A 20,964-nucleotide genomic window follows, 5' to 3' on the forward strand; every position below is an offset into this window, starting at 1 on the left:
AACAGTGCATACCCAGTTCAATTTCAATCTTTAAGTGCCAGCAGAATTTAGCATCTTATTTGCTGCATTTCATATATAAAGCCACAAAAAATAGGTAAACAAACTCCAAACTACTAAGTTGCAACGCTTTCCTAATGTTAGCGATTTTGAGCAAATATATGAAAAGTACCTCAAAGCTTGCATTTAACAACACCTTATCTTCCACATGTCATTAGTAACAAGATAGCATCCTAAATATGAATGCCAGGGGTCCACCAAATAATTTGATGCCTAATATGCATTGGATTTCTAAAGTATCAGGCATGTAGAGACCTCTCAAATTGTCATGGCTTCAGCTACTGCATTTTATGTGGGATAAGAGCTATGTCATGTGAGGAGATCAGTTGCTTGTGGGAAAACATATGTGTCGCTTTAGCTTTCTGAAGTCGCCCAAAGTTTCCTTACGAGGCAACTTCGGAAAGCCGAAGCGACACATATGTATCAATCTCATAGAGTCCTGCCCGGTTTTGTAAAGGCAGTTTTGACCTGGACATCCCTCCTGAAAACCAGGCTGCCTGGATCAAAACAGGTGGCAATGCAAATTGGTACAGCCCTAAGAACATGCTTATGGCAAGATGGAGGCTTGTAACAAACTGTTTCCTAAATTTTGTCATTGGTATAGGCTACAATTTTTTCAAAGCTACTCTCAGAGCCTTGCCAAATTAGCATTAAATCATCTATGTACCTTCCAAAATACACAATTTAATTCTCAAATTCCACCATTTTTTTATTTACATATAAGCAGTATCAGAATACGGGTTTGAGTGTCACTATTAGCAACATGGTTTTGTGGTTTGCTCCTTACTATAATATAACTTCACAATAGAATTTTTTACTACCCTTTTAATATTGACATATTTTGGATGTTCTTGGCAAAATACTGGTTTTACATGGTTAGAATATAGGTTACTTTTGTACCCTGTGTTCTTATGAAACAACACTAAGGTTTTTCTCTCTGCCTTAGGTGAATGTATACACATGTTTAGTAGGTTGATGAATATTTTGTTTCTAGTGACCATGACCCCTTAAAAATGTGTGTACAGGGGCATGAGCCTTTGAGTAAGTTCCCATTTGGCACAAAATGCATTAGGCTTGGCAGTGATGTCCTAATATAGTACTTTTTAAATTTATTTTGCTGCTTTTTGCCAAGTTTATTTCATTTGGGAAGCACGCAAAACTTTCTTAATTCGCCAGTATGCTTTCACAATGGTATATATGAGATTATGATCTCATAATGAAATGTAAGCATTATGACATAACAATAACATTTGTGCCATTAAGACATTAATTATTCTCAGTGATATCTGCAGCATTATTTCATCAGAATTATCTTTGCAGCATTATAAATTCACAGTAATAATAGCAGCTTCATGATATTAGATAAACATTTGTGCTATTATAGTCACTCAGCATAATGACAACACAACAACCACTGCACTATTATAACATGACAATAATATTGTGCCATTATAATTTTGCAATAACTTTTGTTCCATTGTGACATAGCAATGATATTTAGGTCATTAAAAGATCACAAAACCTCTGTGGCATGCCATGTCACATGATACACAATGATAATTATATATATATGGCACTGAAATGAAACTGGTGCCATTAAGAATAATAATGGTAATATGACTTAAAAAAACTTTTAAACCATTATGCAAATTGTTGCATTATAACACCTTAATGAAATTAATGCCATTATGACATCACAATTATATTTGAGGCATTATGACAGCACAAACCTATTGGCGCTATTATTACATCACAATAATAAATCTGGCTTTCTACGCATGATGTCCCTTTTATAGTGTCACTCCAAGAGTGTGTTATTACAAAAATTTCTAGCATTAACTTGTCTTACTGAGGCTTACCTCTGCCTCAGGCCCTTCAGCACACCACCTTCTCCAAAGACAGAATATGTGGTGGCTGCTCTTTTTAAGACTAGGGAACCCTGACACCCCCTGGCCAAATTCTGAACTGCCATAGAAATACTTTGAGTTTGAAAAATGAAACAACTTCCCCACCCAACTGTAAAACAACACCAGCTCTTAGCTGTCCAAACCATCATGTGGACTGCCTAAATAAAGTTGGCAAAACCTTTACCCCCCCATCCCACAGATATAAGAGCAATGAACAAATATCTGAAAGACAGGACAGTATATCAGTCTAACATAGGGTTGCCACCTCTGCCAGTTTCTTTCTTTGGGGAGGGGGCAGGCGGAGGGGTGGCCAGTGATGTCATGGGGATAAGAAAGGTACAGGTCAGTGATGTCACAGGGTGGGGCTATGTTGTGGCGATCGGATGATTGCTAAATAAATCTCATAGTCCTGCCCAGTTTTCTAAATTAGGAAAACTGGACAGGCTTTTTGGAAGGGCTGTCCAGGTCAAAACCAAACAGATGGCAACCCTAGTCTAACATAGGCTATTTTGTACCACAGCTACTCAAAAAAAAAAATATATATATTTGTGTGTGAGGTGCTGTTCTTAGTTTCATCTGTATCAGAACTGATGTCTTCCAGTATAGATTTCTATAAAATGTCACTAAGACAACTATAATTTTTAGGTTAAACCCATAATGCAATCAAGCAGCTGTAGATATGTGACTAATTGTGTCATAATCATAACCAAGTCATGCAACCAGAAATTCAATAAAACACTTTAAAACTGTGCTGTCTGCACACAGTGCTATACAACTTACAGTTATACTTATTATATAGTTCTAAATAATAAAAAACAAAGCTAGTATTTTTCATTGTCAATGAGAGGAAAAAAAAAGAAGAAAATAAATTAATAATAGAAAGCAACTGAAAAAGTCCTTGATTCCGGTGTACTATGAAACCAACCGAACTGAAAAAATTATTTGGAAGGTGAACTACCAGTAGTTCCATCCACCAGAGGTCACTACTGTACTTACCATGAGCAACCTGCTAATAATGACGTATAAGCAAATTAGGCAGTTTGTACTAAGAAGATATGAGAAAAAATAAAGTATTATCAAAGTATAAGTAGTTATCATTAATAGAAAGGCTATTAATTAATACATATCTATCACTGATAGAAAAGTATTTGTTAAGGTAAGGAAAGGTAAAATGCAAAAATATGGGTTTTGTGTTCTAGAGTTTGGCTGCATTGTATTTTATAATCTGGGGTTTTATGTGTTATTACAGTTTTGCTGAAAAAGGTGAAATTGCCCTTTAAGCTGCAAGTCTCAGTTCCCCTAAGAGACCTGTGTATCTCAGTGCAGGGGGGGGGGGGGTTTGGCTCTCTGCCAAAAGCCCACTTATTTAATTAAAAGCAAGAAACAATTTATGTAAGTGCAGGTGACGCTCATTACGATTTCTGGGCCAAAAGCTATTTTACTTAAATGTGTATGTAGGGACCCATAGGGTTAAGCTCCCTATGGCTTTATCCCCTACCTCTTAACATCTTTATTATTATTGGGCAGAAGCCCTTGTACTTCAGATACAGTGTATCCCTTATAGGTTTAGCCTGGTTGTACACACCCCTTGCAGACTGATATAGTGTCTGGCAGGAGGGCGTGACTTCCTCTTTGGCTGCCGGTCTGCTACCTGATGCACCACTCCATTGAGCCTGGATGCAGACACAGGCCCCAGCAGCAATTTCATTCAAATTAAAGTCGGGGACAGGGCCCCGTGAACGAGGTACAGTAAGAACAGGTTACTTTATATTATAGGATTCTCTAGGAGAGTTACACAGTCAGGATTTATATAGAAAGAGCAGCTCATTTACTCCATCCAGAAGAAGAGTAAAGGGGTAGTCTCCTAACAGGCTTACTTGCCTTAGATTAGGGACACAGAAGTGCTATGGACATACCTGTAGGCCAGCAATTAACCCTGCCCTTACCTCTACCAAGGGATTAACTAGAAGGGATTAACCGGTGAGCTGCCTCCTACCATTCTGTTGGCTGTCGTATCCTACCCATACCTCTTTATGAGAAGGGATAAGCGGAAGGCACCATACTTCATCTGCTTGATTTGCTTTAACATCATTTGCGCTATTGAATACCTGTTACCTCATCTGAGTGAGTATTGATAACCCTGCATTTACAACCTTGTCTTGGACAAATAAACCGTTCCTTTGTTTGCAAGAGCTCCTGGTGTCCATTATCTATTTTTAAATCTGCATTACTATCTAATACACTACACAGTGGCAGTGGGAGGTATAGTTCGACAACATCCTCTATCACTTCTCCCATATAGCGGAGGCCCATCCTGATGTATGACAGTCGCATGTAACAAATGCTCTACTACTAGCCTGGTTTTGGTCCAATCTAGCCCAAAATAGTGTTACATGTATCTTTTTTTAGCTTCAGTGCAGGAGATCAAAGGAAAAAGAGGGACTTTTCAGTAAGAATCTGGGACTGTGGGTTGAGCTGTTAGAAAGAGCAGCTCATTTACTCCATCCAGAAGAAGAGTAAAGGGGTAGTCTCCTAACAGGCTTACTTGCCTTAGATTAGGGACACAGAAGTGCTATGGACATACCTGTAGGCCAGCAATTAACCCTGCCCTTACCTCTACCAAGGGATTAACTAGAAGGGATTAACCGGTGAGCTGCCTCCTTCCATTCTGTTGGCTGTCGTATCCTACCCATACCTCTTTATGAGAAGGGATAAGCGGAAGGCACCATACTTCATCTGCTTGATTTGCTTTAACATCATTTGCGCTATTGAATACCTGTTACCTCATCTGAGTGAGTATTGATAACCCTGCATTTACAACCTTGTCTTGGACAAATAAACCGTTCCTTTGTTTGCAAGAGCTCCTGGTGTCCATTATCTATTTTTAAATCTGCATTACTATCTAATACACTACACAGTGGCAGTGGGAGGTATAGTTCGACAACATCCTCTATCACTTCTCCCATATAGCGGAGGCCCATCCTGATGTATGACAGTCGCATGTAACAAATGCTCTACTACTAGCCTGGTTTTGGTCCAATCTAGCCCAAAATAGTGTTACATGTATCTTTTTTTAGCTTCAGTGCAGGAGCGGATCTTCCCCCGATATCCCCACCTACAGGTGGGCGATATCGGGGAGCATTTAGGTAAAAAAAAAAAATAATCCGATCGTTTGGCCCTGGGGCCAGACGATCGGATTATGTGGCCAGCAATGGGGCAGTCGGATCGGGGACCGCATCAACGAGCCGATGCGGTCCCCGATCCGACCGGATTTTCTAACCTGGCCGATCGAGATCTGGCCAATTTCAGGCCAGATATCGGTCGGCCAGGCCGCTCTGCCCTGCCCATACACGGGCCGATTAGCTGCCGAATCGGTCCAAGGGACCGATATCGGCAGCTATAGTCGGCCCATGTATGGCCACCTTTACTCTCACTCCACTACATTCTTCCTGCCTCCTGATCTGAACTGATCAGTGTTGCTTGTATTGACTCAGGCCGCTATGGAAACACTGAAGTTACTTCTTGGTTTGGAGGTAGTGGTGGCTCTAGGGTTCCCACAGTAGCCTGCATCCATTGCTGTAGCACAGATGTGCCAAAAGAGGCAGGCACACATGTCACTCTCACACCAAAATTCAGAGATAATGGCAACTGGACTTTCCAAATAGAAACTTTTCAGTGAAATTGTATCAGATTTGCATAAAAGTGCAAGCACAATGACATATATTTTAGCTGTTCACAACAAATGCAACAGGCACATCTGTCTCTGGTGACCGTAATTACACTGGGAATATGGGAAAATAACTATGCATTGGGGAAAAATAGTGATTACCTTCTAAATTTAACTTAGACCGTTGTGTTGTGGTAAGTAAATGACCCCTGTTGGGTTTAATATTCCTGCAGTAAATGGCATGTAAAGCCTTGTGCATCTACCATGTTTTCAGACTTTCTGTCCACTACCAGAGGGGTTGCTGAAATATGCCATAAACACTGATTATTTATTGGGACTGTGGGGGGGCACAAGTTTCAGTTGTCCATTATGTATAAGTATTTTCTGTGCAATGGTAATCTAATTATCAATCAAGACACAAACAACCAACTGTTTCATAGCTGTTCCCCCCTGCAGTTATAGGTCCACAGCCAACTTTCTTTGAAGGGACATTGTATGTATGTATGTATGTATAACTTTATTTATAAAGCGCCACAAGGGTACGCAGCGCTGTACAGTCTTACAGAATACAAAATTACACACAGGGAGGACAAGTGATATAATAAATAAATACAATAAATATATATATAAGTGCCATGTGGTATGAGACACAGTAGGAAGGAGGTCCCTGCCCCGTAGAGCTTACAATCTAAGCCATTGGGCAATCCCACTCTGAGGACAGCAGCACCTACAGTTCCCAGAGGGGTACAGAATCATCTCTGCAACTGGCTTTGCAACAGCTGGGCTCATCTGACTCTAACGTAGAGTCAGATTATACTGCAATACCAGCAGGCAGCAGCATCAGCAGAACACCAATCAGAGATGGAGGTACAACAGCTTGTTCTTGACCGACTTTGTAGATTGTAAGCTCTTTTGGGCAGGACTCTCTTCACCTCTTGTATCAGTTATTGATTGCTTTATATGTTACTCTGTATGTCCAATGTATGAAACAGCACTGCAGAATATATTGGTGCTTTATAAATAAATGTTAATAATAATAATTGCTTAATTTACCTGTTTAACTCACAAAACAACAAATGCACATTTAAGTAATTAGGGCTCTGGCACACGGGGAGATTAGTCGCCCGCGGCAAAACTCCCTGTTCGCGGGCGACTTATCTCCCCGAGTTGCCTACCCCTGCCATCCCACCGGCGAACATGTAAGTCGGCGGCGGAATGGCAGACGCGGCTGGGTGATTTCAGGAAATCGCTGAAAAAGACTCGCGAGTCTTCCACGGGGGGCGACTAATCTCCCCGTGTGCCAGAGCCCTTAAAACAAGAGAAAAATGTCTGCAAAGCCTAGACGTTTAACATATGTTGAACAAGGGGGTGTACTGTCCCTTTAAAATCAAGACCATTGCATTCACAATTCAGACCAAAGGACCAATAACATGAACACATGAAATGCATTATGTAGTCATTGGGAGAGAGTGGAATTCAATGACCATTTGGGCTTTTGGGATGACATATAAGCTGTTTGGAATAATTCTAATTTATATAATATATAATAGTGTTAATGACTAGAACTCATTTCGTTTGAAGATGTTACTGGCCCTTTAAGAGGTGCGCGCATCTCGGGGCTTCCTTACGGAACAACATGGCTGGTGTTTGTGCAGTGAAGGTGGGTTTTTCACAAAATGCTGTGGTTGGCACAGTGCAAGGTGTCGTCCTAACCGGTTTTTTCGATCCCTTCACCCCCTCTAACCCAAGCATATTGCGCAATACCGAGCGGTCCCTATATAACAGCAGTAGATCCGTCAGAGCCGCTGCTCTGCTAAACTTGCGCCTGCGTCTCACACAGACGAGTTTTAGGACATATTTTCCCCCTGGCGCTAATCCCCTAAAGAAATTAGGCGAAATCGCCGTGAACTGACTAGCTTGAAACACGGACAGATATGAAGGCTTTAGGAAGCCCTCCACGTGGTTAATGAGGAAGCTGAAGCCGTTCGAGCTGAAACGAGTGACAAACGGGGGAGGAAGGCTGTGGGACTGATCACGTGATGGGAAGCGGCGATAGCTTGGAGATAAACAGGGATAACCATGCATGGGCTGTTTTATAGTATAAAGTGCTGTTCAAATACAGCAGTTTGGTTGCTTTTTAAAAAAAAAATTGATTGTTGATAGTTGCAGGTCTCTTTTAAATATTTATTGTGTTATATGTACACATCTATAACTAGTTTAAATCCAGTACACATATTTTGTGCTTAAAAATGAATTACTTGGCCAGTCTTGTTGCTGAGTCTGTTACTCCCCTTGTTATGCCTCTGTATATATGGGCGATTGAGTTTCTAATTTTAAAGATGAGGTTCTCGGCGTGCCCATAATGGCACAGCGTGCAATTACTTTGGAGTCAAGATGTTTATAGTCTGTGCCAGGCACTGTTCCCAACTAATGTTAGCACATCACAGCAAATTTTTAAAAAATATAGATATATACTGATTGTAAAATCTGTTATGATGTTTTGTTCCTTCCACTACTGTTCTCACATTATGAGGCAATATCAACCGGCAAGTACCGTAATCATGGTTTCAATTGACTTGTCTGAAAGCTCCTGTTATTTGGTTTTAATTTTATGTGAAAATATTCAGGTTTAAAGTAAGTAAACAACAGTAAACCATTACCTGTACAGGGCCGGTATTACAAATTTACAGGCTATGTAATTGCCAATACATTTAAGTTTCCAGCTCTATACTCTTGTGTGCCCCGTTAAATCCCTGATCCATTGGGTCATGTCCCCTACCTGTCTGTTTTGGCCCAACTATCTATGCCAATGCCCACTCACAGACAACTCAACTGATCCACCCTAATGTGGAAACACACAGGACCCAGCAGTACTGAAGTGTGCAATTCACCTTATATTGGTGCATATCACAGCATGTTTCGGGAACTAGTCCTTTTTTCAAGCCATTATAAGCGCCGATAACTGAGTTGACAGCTCTGCTATAGTGCACATAACCTGCCCAGAGCATCTCAAGGGGCACCTGGTAAAAGAGAGCATTCTCCTGAAAAGCATACCAAGCTGGAATATTTTTTTACTGAAGAACAATGTACAGGGTACGAAGAATTTTTGTTAGAGTGGGGGTCCCTAAAAAAATTGGCACCCCCCCTCCCTGTGATTTTTATGTTTTGTTGTCTTTTAAATAACTTAAACAGCTACTATGTAAAAGAGCTAGGTGTTTTCTATTTTTGTGCATTCCTTGCCAGATGACCAAGAGAATGACATGAAAACAGTTCCTTTCTGCCTCAAACTCATGTAAATATACAAGTAAAACAGATAAAAGAAAATCTGATCAAATATTTTGCAGAAAAACTGCACACTGGTTAAAGGGTAATTACTTTTTTTAAACACTATACTCCTGAAGATATGTGAGATAAACCAGAGTGGAAAACTTTAGCATCATACCACTTTGGAGATTTTATGCCCTTGGTAAATTTGCTTAGATATAGGCCTTAGAAGGAGTTTTGGTGAATTCACTGGTACAAAATGATACCAAGAATTATAAAAGCACACCTAACTTTTTGTTATGTTTTTTGTATATGGATATATTTTTTATGTATATGTTAATACAAATTACATTTTCTCTGATTAACAGATCTGAAGTAATACGGAACCGTGATCTAAAACATTCATTTTATTCCTCAAACAGGTTGGGATTATTGGTGGATCTGGTTTGGATGACCCTGATATTTTGGAAGGAAGATTAGAAAAATATGTTGACACCCCATTTGGCAAGGTTCAAACTTTTATTGATACTAATGCATGAGCTGCAATTCAAACAACTGCTTAATAAATCCTTCTGGGCTCTCCATAGTAGCTAGGTATCTCTAATAGATCTGCTATTTCTATTCATGTTAAATCCTTTAAGGGCTCTGGCACACGGGGAGATTAGTCGCCCGCGGCAAAACTCCCTGTTCGCGGGCGACTAATCTCCCTGAGTTGCCTTCCCCCTGCCATCCCACCGGCGAACATGTAAGTCGCCGGTGGGATGGCAGAAGCGGCGGCGCGATTTTGCGCAAAACGCCGAAAAAGACTCGCGAGGCTTTTTCTGCGATTTCCCGAAATTGCCCCGCCGCGTCTGCCATCCCGCCGGCGACTTACATGTTCGCCGGTGGGATGGCAGGGGGAAGGCAACTCGGGGAGATTAGTCGCCCGCGAACAGGGAGTTTTGCCGCGGGCGACTAATCTCCCCATGTGCCAGAGCCCTAAAGGTAAATCAGTGTAGTGGATATGATGTGGGTGTCTTTGAAAACTGCATAGTTTTAGGTATCCTGTTCCAGCTCATCCTGTGCTTGCAGCATGGGAATAATGCTGATTCAAAAATTCAGTAGTCTTCTGTTCAAGCAGGGGCTTTGCCATGAGGTAAACTGCAGCCACAACTAAGGCTGTAAGCTATGGCACATGTGGCATTTTTACTCTGGTGGAGAAGCACCAAAATTGAGCCTGCCTCCTACTGACTTCAATTGTAATTGTTAGTTTGGGGCTTCATAGCCTGAAAGTGCTCTGTTGTGCATTTTCAGGCAGAGAACTTCCAGTACCAGTGGTGTTCCCAATGAAATCAGTGATCAAAATAATTTGGCAGAGCAAATGCCATGTGACATTTACCTGATGAAGCTGAGCAATAAACTAAACCTGAATATGCCTGCTAGAGCCAGAAAGGTACAGTAGGTGCCTATAGCAGATTTGTGTGGCTGCTGCTGCATTCAAATGCTTGAATCATCCCTGTCTAGTTAGCAAGCAAACTCACATGCAAGACTAGCAAGATTTTTAAATGCAATATATTTTATCCTTGGTGTGCATTTTGCATATTTTATCAAAACAGAAATATGTCTTAAATAGTGCTGGTAAGTAGCATTCTCATTGGTAAATTCTCTGGCATTTATAATTTAAGTTTTTGGTCAGTGGAATTCTCATTGGTGTACTGTCTTCCATATGCAATTACATATTTTGTCTACTGGGGGCATTGGGACGGTGTTATTGTTGGTTCTAGTTCCCTTTTTAAAAGCAGATAGACTAGTTGGGATGTCAAGAACTGTATGTGTATAATCACTAGGTGGCACTGCAAGCACAAATCATGCTTGTACACAAACCATGTAAAAACCTGGCGGGTCTGCTCCAACAAATATTTGAGGGCACAGCCTCACAGCCTTCATCTGCAGTGCAATATTGTACAAGGCAGTAAACTTCACTAAGTGAAGCAAAGCTAGTTTATAGGGTGCAGGGAAGACAAGGCCAATAATCAGGGAAGTTTACAGAAGGGGAATGGCAAAACAACATTTATCATGCTGTGTAAAAAGTAGAGTGAAGCGTTGCCGATGATGTTGCCTAAGGCAAACAATCAGCTATTAGATTTCAACAGTTAGTAAACCAAAGCAAAGCATCTGATTGGATTCTATGAGCAATATCACTGGTAATGTTTCACTCCACTCCGCTCTGGCACACGGGGAAATTAGTCGCCCGCGACAAAACTCCATGTTCGCGAGTCTTTTTTGGCGATTTCGGGAAATCGCGCCGCCGCATGTGCCATCCCGCCGGCGACTTACATGTTCGCCGGTGGGATGGCGGGTTATGGCAACTCGGGGGATTAGTCGCCCGTGACAAGGGGAGATTTGTCGCGGGCGACTAATCTCCCTGTGTGCCAGAGCCCTTACACAGCATGATAAATATACCCCTTAGTGTATAGATTACTTAGTTCTTTGTAATTTGCAACAACCAGTGATAGTCTAAAGGGTGTGCATGATTTATAGATAAGTAGTAGGTACATTTTTTTTTTTTTTTACTATTTTTCAGCAAAAAATAAGAAGCACTGTTATAACTGGTATAATGCTATCCAATGTCTGACCCATGAGTCACTCTTGGAACAAAATACATTTGGGCATTCCTCAAACAACTGAGTACTGTAACAGATATTTTTGCTGTAACTTCAGTAGCTTGTGACTGTAGTATGAGAATCATATTAACCATGACATGCAATTTTTCTGTTTTTTTTTAAAGCCATCTGATGCATTGGTTTTAGGAAAGATAAAAAATGTGGACTGTGTTCTGCTTGCAAGGTAATCACCTAAGTTCATTTAAAAAATGGAGTCTGTATAGTTTTCTATACCTTAAGATTTTTTAATTTCTTCTTTTGTTTTTTAAGTTTTCCGTATGTCCTCAAGTCATGTTTTTGAGAGAGATTTGACTTTAAAGAATAAAGCAGTTTATAGCTTAGGAAATACCCATTGGAATCATATAATATTTAACTTTTATAATAAGGGAAACATAATTTTGTGAGCAGATAACATTTGTTATCTTCATTGTGTTTGTGCACAGAACATTCTTCATGTACTAGTGTTACAAAGTTGGTTTGTCCAAGGCAAATAGGCAGTGTTGTGTCCATCATGTAAAGAAAAACCCTATATAAGTTATGGGCGTCACAAATTGACTCTTTGCACACCTACCAGCTCTTTTTGCAGTGCTGTGATCCTAAGCCGAAGTATTTGGCATGAACAAATTCATGCTGTAATATTTGTGTGTGGGTGTGTGAACACATCTGTACAGCAGATATTTGCCACATCAGTGATTTTAATAAGGTTACAGGCAGCCCCTCCTCTTTCTATTTCTTGTACTTAGATACTAGCCAGCCAGAAAAGATGGAATAAAGAGGTTAAATCAGATATCTTGTCCTTCAGTGAGAAAATCAGTTGGCAACCCTTTACCATCTAAGTAAGACATCGCAAAATAACAAATATAAATGATTAGCTCACAAATGATATTTTAAACTTTTGACCAATTATCACTGAATACATTTGAAAAAGCCCTCATGTGATTTTTCATGCTTTTAAGACAGATTTGTGAGCACCTAAACACATAAGCAAACTAATTTCATTTAGTTCTGCTTGGTTGCTCCTGTATGCATTCAGGTCAGTGTTTTAGCATGGTTGCATCTAATCTATTTTTTGAAATGTAAGAAGGCACCTAGACCTTATTAAAATCAGCGGTGTAACTACAGAGGAAGCAGACTCCATAGCCATGGAGGGAGGGGGCGGTACTGCTTCCTCTGTAGGAGGGCCTGCAAAGCATGTGAAATCACTGCTGGTATGCCGCAATTTCAGCCAGGTGGGGCTGGAAAAAATAATTTTGTGGGGGGCCCAGGCCTCCAAAATTAATTCAAGCATGAATTTCAGTAGGGTATGTTGTACTATCATTTGAAACTGAGTTAAAAGGTTATTGTGCTAGCCCAAATGTTGAAAAAATATATATATATATTTTGGGAGCTTGCATATTGTCTAAAATTATTTTTTTTTATTTATTTGCAGGCATGGTCGGCAGCATACCATAGCACCCACAAATGTTAACTACCGTGCCAACATCTGGGCACTGAAATCAGAGGGATGTACCCACATTTTAGTAACTACGGCTTGTGGATCCCTGAGGGAAGAAATTCAACCTGGAGATATTGTCATAGTGGACCAGTTTATTGATAGGTGATAGTCTCTATTTTAACATAAATATAAGTTGCTTTTTGTTTACTTTTTATAAATGTATATCAATGTATGTTGAATTTTTAGGTAATTCCTTTAAAAAGTTAATAGTACCCTGTTCTGAACTAGCTGAATTATGCATACAATAAGTAAACACTTAAAAAAGAGTAGTTGCATATAGTTGTCTAATATAGTTATTGTAGGATGGAAGCTATGGCTCCCTGGACATAAAAACCGCAACAATATGATACACAGGGTGATATAAGTTTTGTGAACCTTTTCAATTTACTGTTTCTGCATGAATATTATTTGTACATCTCGCAACATGTTAAGGCTCTTCAGTTTCTTAAAGCAACTTTTGAATGTAAAAGACTTAAAATGTATCCTATAGCCCATAGGGGACCAGACCTGTAGCAGATGATGGTGCTTTTTATTACATTACTGCCACATAATCTGTAAAGATTCATAATCTACGTTGAGTATGTACAATATGTAGTGCATGCAGGGGGACAGAATATATCTGTTTAGTTAGCTCAGGGTAAATGGTGAAAACGCATTCACCAGTGTCTACATTAACCATTTTGGTGCCAAGCTACTTTAATCTTGCTGGAGTGCGTGGTGTGAAACCCAAAAATCTAGAATCTGCCATGTAAGCACAACAGTACATTTGTGTCAGCAACATAGATTTGATGTGAAATGACTGATCCAAGGATTCATTATAATTTTCTGACCGATTAGGGTTGCTTAGATTTGGTAGGAGTGTAAGTATGTATATACAGTACAGTTTCTGGACAAGTTTTATGATTAAACTAGGATATCCAGCTGCAAATTAAAACATATAACTGTAGTACTTTTACCAAGTTTGACAACACTTGTTAAAATATATGGTATGGAACCTGTTATCCAGAATGCTTGGGACCTGAAGTTTTCTTACCAAAATTTGAATCACCATACCTTAAATCTACTAAACTATAATTTAAACATTAAATAATCCAAATAGGATTGTTTTTTTTCCTCCAATAAAAAGATTCATTATATCTTAGTTGAGATCAAGTACAAGCTACTATTTTATTATTACAGTGGAGTCTATGGGAGATGGCCTTCCTGTAATTCTGAGCCTTCTGGATAATGGGTTTCTGGATAACAGATCCAATACCTGTATATTGCAATTATGATCATTTGAAGAAAGGTCTTGACAGACTGGTCATGCATGTAAAGGTGCCAGCTGGTTTAGGAACCAGCTAGGAATATCATCCAAACATAGTCATGATACAGTGCCTACAAGTAATGATATTTTTCAAATTGTATATATTTAGCATAAGACAAAAATATAAGGGGTTAAAACTATATTATATACATTATAGGTAACGTGAGAAATTGTTTTGTACACGTCAATATGTAATTTTAATTGCATTGTTAAGGTGTTAGTGCACACACTGTAAGCCATAACCTTCATATAAGGTTTACACTATTCATTTTTATTCACATTCAATATGCTTGTTAAAATCACTTTTACTGTTCACTAAGGGGGCTGCCTTTATAAGTGGTTTGGGGCTGTAAGGCTTACTAGTTTCTGATGAAAAACACAAAAGACTTCAGATGTTTCATTGCATGCTGTGGTATGATTGTTTGTTTTTATACTGCAACTAAACAGCAAACTTTGTAAAGTTTTAAGATTTTGTCTAGATTGTTGAATGAGCGCCGCCAAATTTTTATTTATATGGATTGAAATGCATGAATACTGGGCTTGGATGCTAGATGTCTCACGGGGGTGAGATCACCCCTTGTAATAATTTTCTACAAAAGGCTTCTTAATCTGATTATAAAAGTGATACTGACACGAAAAAACTACTGTTCAAAATATGAATATACATAAAAAGCTACCTATAGGTCGTGTTGATGGTTTTTCACTGACAAGGTTTGGTTTTGTAAGTAATTGTTACTTGAAGTTCCTAAACCTGACTGTTTTGCCAACCTGACTGTCCCTTCCCAACCTGTCCGTTATAGCCTCTAATGCTAACAGACAACGATGGCCACCCCCTCATAGAGGAACACAGGGGATCAGACAGGTAATGTAAACGCATCAGGCAAATATTTTTATGGCAAAATTATTAAGTTCTTGCAAAGACAATGTTATGATAGATGTAAAAAAAATTACTTTCTGGTGTCAGTATCTCTTTAAACAGATTAACATTGGAAAAAAATGATCTGTTTATTAATATTTAATTTTGCTCGTTGCTTATACATAAGACAATCTGTGTTTGTTTTGTTTACAGGACTACCAAAAGAGAGCAAACATTTTATGATGGAGGACCTTCTTGTCTACCTGGAGTGTGTCACATTCCAATGGCTGAACCATTTTGTGCAAAAACAAGGGAGGTTGGTTGAATGACATGGTATTTGAATTTGTTTAAACTGTTTAAGCCACAATCATCTGTAGTTCTTGCTTTGTTATACAGATTTCTCTTTATCCGGTTTATACATATTGCTAAATTGCTTTTGGACTTTAGCACACCATTTAGTTTGTTTTTAGTTTTTCACTTTGGTTCTTAAATTTCTGTAATTAAACAGGTAGGCAGTGCTTCATCTGCCTTTCACTTTTGTGTTTTGCTTCAGTTTACCTGTATCATTTATTTAAAAGTAAAACTTTACACCTTAATAATGTAGGTCTTTATAAAGATATATTGCATATTGTGAAAGCCTGCTTCGTAGTACATATTCATACATATACGTAGTACATATTACTATTGGGTAATCTGAAATAAAAAATTTTAAGTACTACCCCCTGGGATCATATGATCCACGGTACACACAAACAAACCAAGGGAGCACCTACATGTTAGATCACATGAGCCAATTTATGGACACAGTTCTGTCTTTTGCTCCCACACTTTTTCCTGTTACAGTTAGAGCTGCATTAATTTCTGTCAGGTGATCACTGAGGGAGTACACAGCCCATCACAAATGGTGGCTCAAGGGATAAGATGTAAAAGAGCAATATATATTGATGTACAGTATATATTCCAGTTTGGTAAGATTCTTTAATAGGATACTTAATATGATATAATCTGTCTTGTTTCTGGGGGTATAGTTTTCCTTTAAAGGAGAACTACACACCCCGCCAGCTATAAAAGCCCCCTTAACTGGCCTGACTTGACCCACTCACCTCTCCCTTTTCGCATACTCTGTAACTGCCCCTGTCGCAAACCCCAACCTAAAAATGCAGGCAGCGCAGCTGGGTACCTTTCCACTTAAATAAATGCTGCAACATTTTGTCTTGTGGCTTTCCCCATCACTAGTAATCGATGACCATGCTTGCTAATTCTGCATCTGCTCGAGTCTCCAGTCACACTTGAGTCTGGCTTAATACCTATAAATATATTAATAGACCAAACCAAATCACAACTTAATCCATTCGGCTAAATGCTGTTACGTGCTGTGGTGTGTGGTAGTTAGACATGTGATGTCAAAACAAAGTTTGCTTCATCTGTAGGTGCTCTTATAATTTTTGTACAAGTAAACCAGGATAATTTAAAATGTGTGAACCAGTGTTTATCAGGAATTTCTAACAAGGAATGTTTTCTGTTATATTCTTATCACTTACACACAAACCATATTTGTTTTTTTTCCTTTTCAGGTTTTAATAGACATTGCAAAAAGACTTGGTATTAAGTGCCATTCTAAAGGTGCAATGATCACAATTGAAGGTCCACGCTTCAGTTCCAAAGCAGAAAGCCAAATGTTTCGTCTGTGGGGAGCCGATGTCATCAACATGACCACAGTGCCTGAAGTTATCCTTGCAAAAGAAGCTGGAATTTGTTATGCAAGTATTGCTATGGCAACTGATTACGACTGCTGGAAGGAGCATGAGGAAGCAGTGAGTACATAACTTCAAAAAGCATCTTCAGGATGTTATGGATTGCGTATATGTTTTTGGCTAAATAGCCTTACAATGTATTGCTTTTGTGAAACTTCCATTAGAGCACATTAAGCAGAAAACACAATTTTCTTCCTAGTGTTCTCTGTGTATGATATTTTGAGGAAGGGGCAGTTCTTTATACCTTTTGTTATACATACATACATACATATATATATATATATATATCTGTGTGTCAAACATTCCAATCCATTCATATGTCCCTGAAAGCCGCCCATTAAATGATCTTACCCACAGACTCATCATACTTACCAGATTTAACATTCATTTAATGTCATTTCAAATAAAAACGCATGCCTGCTACCTTTGCTACTGCCCAGTGAACCAGGTAACCTCTGGCTATAAATCCAGTTTGTAAATTGAACACACAGGGTTATATGTATGAGATCCCTTATCTTAACTCATTATCCAGAAATCTCAATATAATGGGAAGGCCATCTCCCAAAAGCAATTCTAATTTATGAACATAATTTTTTTTTGTCTGTAATAATTTAACAGTCCTTTGTACTTAATAGTTACTTAAGTACATTAATCTATATCAGTGGAAAACAACCTTGGGTTTGTTTAATGTTTATATGATTTTTAGACAACAGTGTGAGTACACATGTATATTCTATAACATCATCATTTAAACCGTCCCCACCAGAGCGAGCGTGGTAAACATAAGATTTATGTCTGTTAGAATTTAAATATTGGAATGCTGGTGGGTAAATATATGTATGTATGTATGTATGTATGTATGTTTCATTCTAATTTTAGATAGGAATATGAATTTGTTGAGTGTAAGAGCATAAAATTTAGCAAACAATTAGATTAATTATAAGGGTATTGGACTCCTAAATTATTCTCGCCAATCTATGCATTAAATTGAATTATGGTGACTTGCTCTAGGGATTAAAGTTATTATACCAAAAATTTAACATATTGTTATTACCAATTTGAACAGTAGGTGAGTGGTACTGAAAAATATATCTAAGGCCAAAAGTTCACTGGATATGTGTACAAGGTAGCCATGGGCCTATATAGGAAATGTCCACTTATTGGCATTTTGTGCACTTCCTTTACATCATAATATGTCTGAGTCCAGTTTCAATTGCATTTAGTAACTATCCAACTGAATTAAATCTCTGATATCAATATGTAAGGAATCTCTTGTATAATTAGTTCCATCAGGGGATAAGTAGCAACCCTATATTGTGCAAATCTTTTTTGATTACACCAGTGTAATTTTGCTCTGGTTGTCTAATTCTGTCAGGCAATCACAGAGTTAATTTAGCTGTGAACAACATTCCCCAGCTTAACTATTTACATATATAGGTTGAGTTTTGAAAGAGCTGTGCAGCCTGATAATTATACAAAATTAATATTGTAGATCTAGGGCATTTCTGCTCCAGGTTGTTTTCAAGTGTCTTTGAATGCACAGGGGTAAATTATTATTAATTGCAATTGTTTCTTTAAATCCTAAAATTGCTGAATAATTTTCATAGACTAATGAGTATGTGATGATGTGAGATTAAAATCATTGTTCTGTCTGCAGGTATCTGTTGACAGGGTTTTAAAGACCTTAAAAGAAAATGCAAACAAAGCAACAAGCATCCTTCTGACAGCTATACCTCAGATAGCTGCTATGGATTGGACAGAGTTGCTTCAGAGCATGAAGGTATTAAAATATTCACCCTATAAGTATCTTGACATTTTCTCTTTGTACCTTTTTACCATGAAAGACAAAGCCCCATGAATTTGTATAAATAAGTACATGATTTGCACTAATTAAAATGGAAGGGGCAAAGTTGGCCCAGTACAACTGCAACAAACTAGACTTAGGCCAGAGAATTCAAAGATAAGTACGATGCTTAAAAAGAACTAATTGATTAAACAATTTAATGGTTGCATCCTTTAGTACCCCAGTAGCAATAATCAAAACATGTGCCATTGCCCTTAGAGATCTTATTGGGAAAGGACAGATGTACACATTAGAAATGTCCCACACACACCTTAACTACATTTTTGGGAGAAATGTAGTAAAAATCGTAAACAGAAAAAAATGCATAAATAAGAACAAAACTTAGCATTTCATAGTGTGATATTCTTTATTAGACCGTTATTATATTGCACATTTTAACTGCAAAGGCACATTTTTAAGGCATTCTTAATTGTAGCGTATTCTTTTGACACAAAATAAGGTTTAATACAATTCTCAACTGCAGTTATCAAAATTGAATCCCTCCTTACTTAGTGAAGTGGACTTACATACCCTTAGGGACAAACAGGTTATTACAAATAGTAACCTAAATAAAACTTGCTCATAATTACCTTAAACACTACTCAGTAACTTCTACTCTTTGCAATCATTTTCGTATAAGGCAAAAGTAGAATTAACATCTGATCTAGCTGTTATTACTCACTTGCCATGCAATTTCAAAGTGTAGATGCTCTTTTAAAAGAAGTTTTGTTACTGAACAAGGTATTTTCCTTATTTGCATCATTACCTTAGACACCCAAAGATCAGGGCCTTGGATTCTGTTCAGTTTCAGTTTCTGCGCATTTTTAGGTGGCATAAAAAAGCCCTCACTAAAGTGTGATTTTTTGGGGTTGTTCTGCTTTGACCCTTTGGCTCCTATGTGCCTCTAATACAGCATCAACATATTTCCACTTCAGTCTTGTCTTTTAGTCCTTGAACTGAATTTAATCCTAATGTGGTTGTATCATATTTCCATGAAATAATTATACACTCGGCATTTGCCAACTATCAATAAAAGTGAATAAAAACAAATGAAACCACCGCCCTTAAAACTAGGTACGTTCACAGGACGTGGATGTAGAATGAGATGCGAGGGCTTTAAGGTGGTTTGTTTCAGACACAAAACATCTTTGTCTAACTGGTGAATTTCTTACCTGTATTATTTACATGTGTTTCTGTATCTTCTTAAGCCATTAGCACTGGTTGAAAAACACCCCATATACATAACATTATGTATGCTCGTAAGGCAGGTATACACTGATGAAACTGTTGAAGTACCACAGAACTTTGTCTGCATATATATAGACCTTAGATAAGTATTTAATACTGTGTCTATCTTGTATTTCAGAGCACAGTACAACTTTCTGTTATGTTACCCAAGCACTGAAAGTTTATTGATGAACTGAAGAATGGAATGCATTTCAAGATGAATGTGGAAAAAACCCTTATAGCACCAGAGTAACTGTATGCAGGGTTTGCACTTATGCCTTTCAAAAACCTTAACAAACGACTGAAATGTACTGTATCCTATTGCATTTTGCATTACATATTTGTTCATGAAGCATGACCAAAGAAATAATGTACGTGCTGCATTTTTTCTGTTACCAGGCAGTTTTCAGTAGAAAGCTTATGATTCCAGTGGTCCAACTGTTTCACATTGCAGTGCATATTCTAGCGAATGTTTAATGACTTTATTAAAGGTTACCTGTAAGAAATATATATATTTACTTGTTTGCTTGTGCTTAGGGGACTTTCACCTTCCTCTGCCTTCACGTTCTAGTGCTCTTCCCCCCCTCCCCCTTCCTTTCTTCTCTCTGCAACTTTTTGTCCTGAACCCAGTGGAGGGGTACTGGGAGCTAGGAGTGTGCTTGCTGTTATCCAAAATAGGATGCCATTAGTGGCTTCATCAGTGACAGCAGCCAGAGGAAGTACAATCCAGGGGAGGGGTCAGAGGAACCTGCTGGAAAAAAAGAGGAAAGAGGTGTTTGTAAGTGCTGCTGTTGTAGTACACAAACCAAGCTAGGTTACAACAGTCCTGTTACATTTAGGGGCAGCTTTAACAAAGTGTGAAATTAGAGCTCACCACAGAAAAATTCACCCATTTTCTATTCATTCCTATGGGCTTTTTAGAAGGTAATTTATTAAATAGTGAAAT

The 20,964-nt window shown here is 38.4% G+C and overlaps 1 protein-coding gene across 3 annotated transcripts; it reads left to right on the forward strand.

Moving 5' to 3' along the window:
* The first annotated feature begins 7,188 nt into the window (after nt 1–7,188).
* On the forward strand, nt 7,189–20,528 carry mtap (methylthioadenosine phosphorylase). 3 transcript variants are annotated; one of them, NM_001011495.1, is given in 8 exon segments: nt 7,255–7,291; nt 9,318–9,404; nt 11,663–11,721; nt 12,967–13,134; nt 15,408–15,510; nt 16,769–17,008; nt 18,606–18,728; nt 20,158–20,528. In NM_001011495.1, coding segments are annotated over 8 exon segments (843 nt in total). In that variant the 5' UTR covers nt 7,255–7,267; the 3' UTR covers nt 20,197–20,528.
* Nucleotides 20,529–20,964: the final 436 nt, after the last annotated feature.

Source organism: Xenopus tropicalis, chromosome 1 (genome assembly GCF_000004195.4).
Source record: "Xenopus tropicalis strain Nigerian chromosome 1, UCB_Xtro_10.0, whole genome shotgun sequence".
Classification (NCBI taxonomy): Eukaryota; Metazoa; Chordata; class Amphibia; order Anura; family Pipidae; genus Xenopus; species Xenopus tropicalis.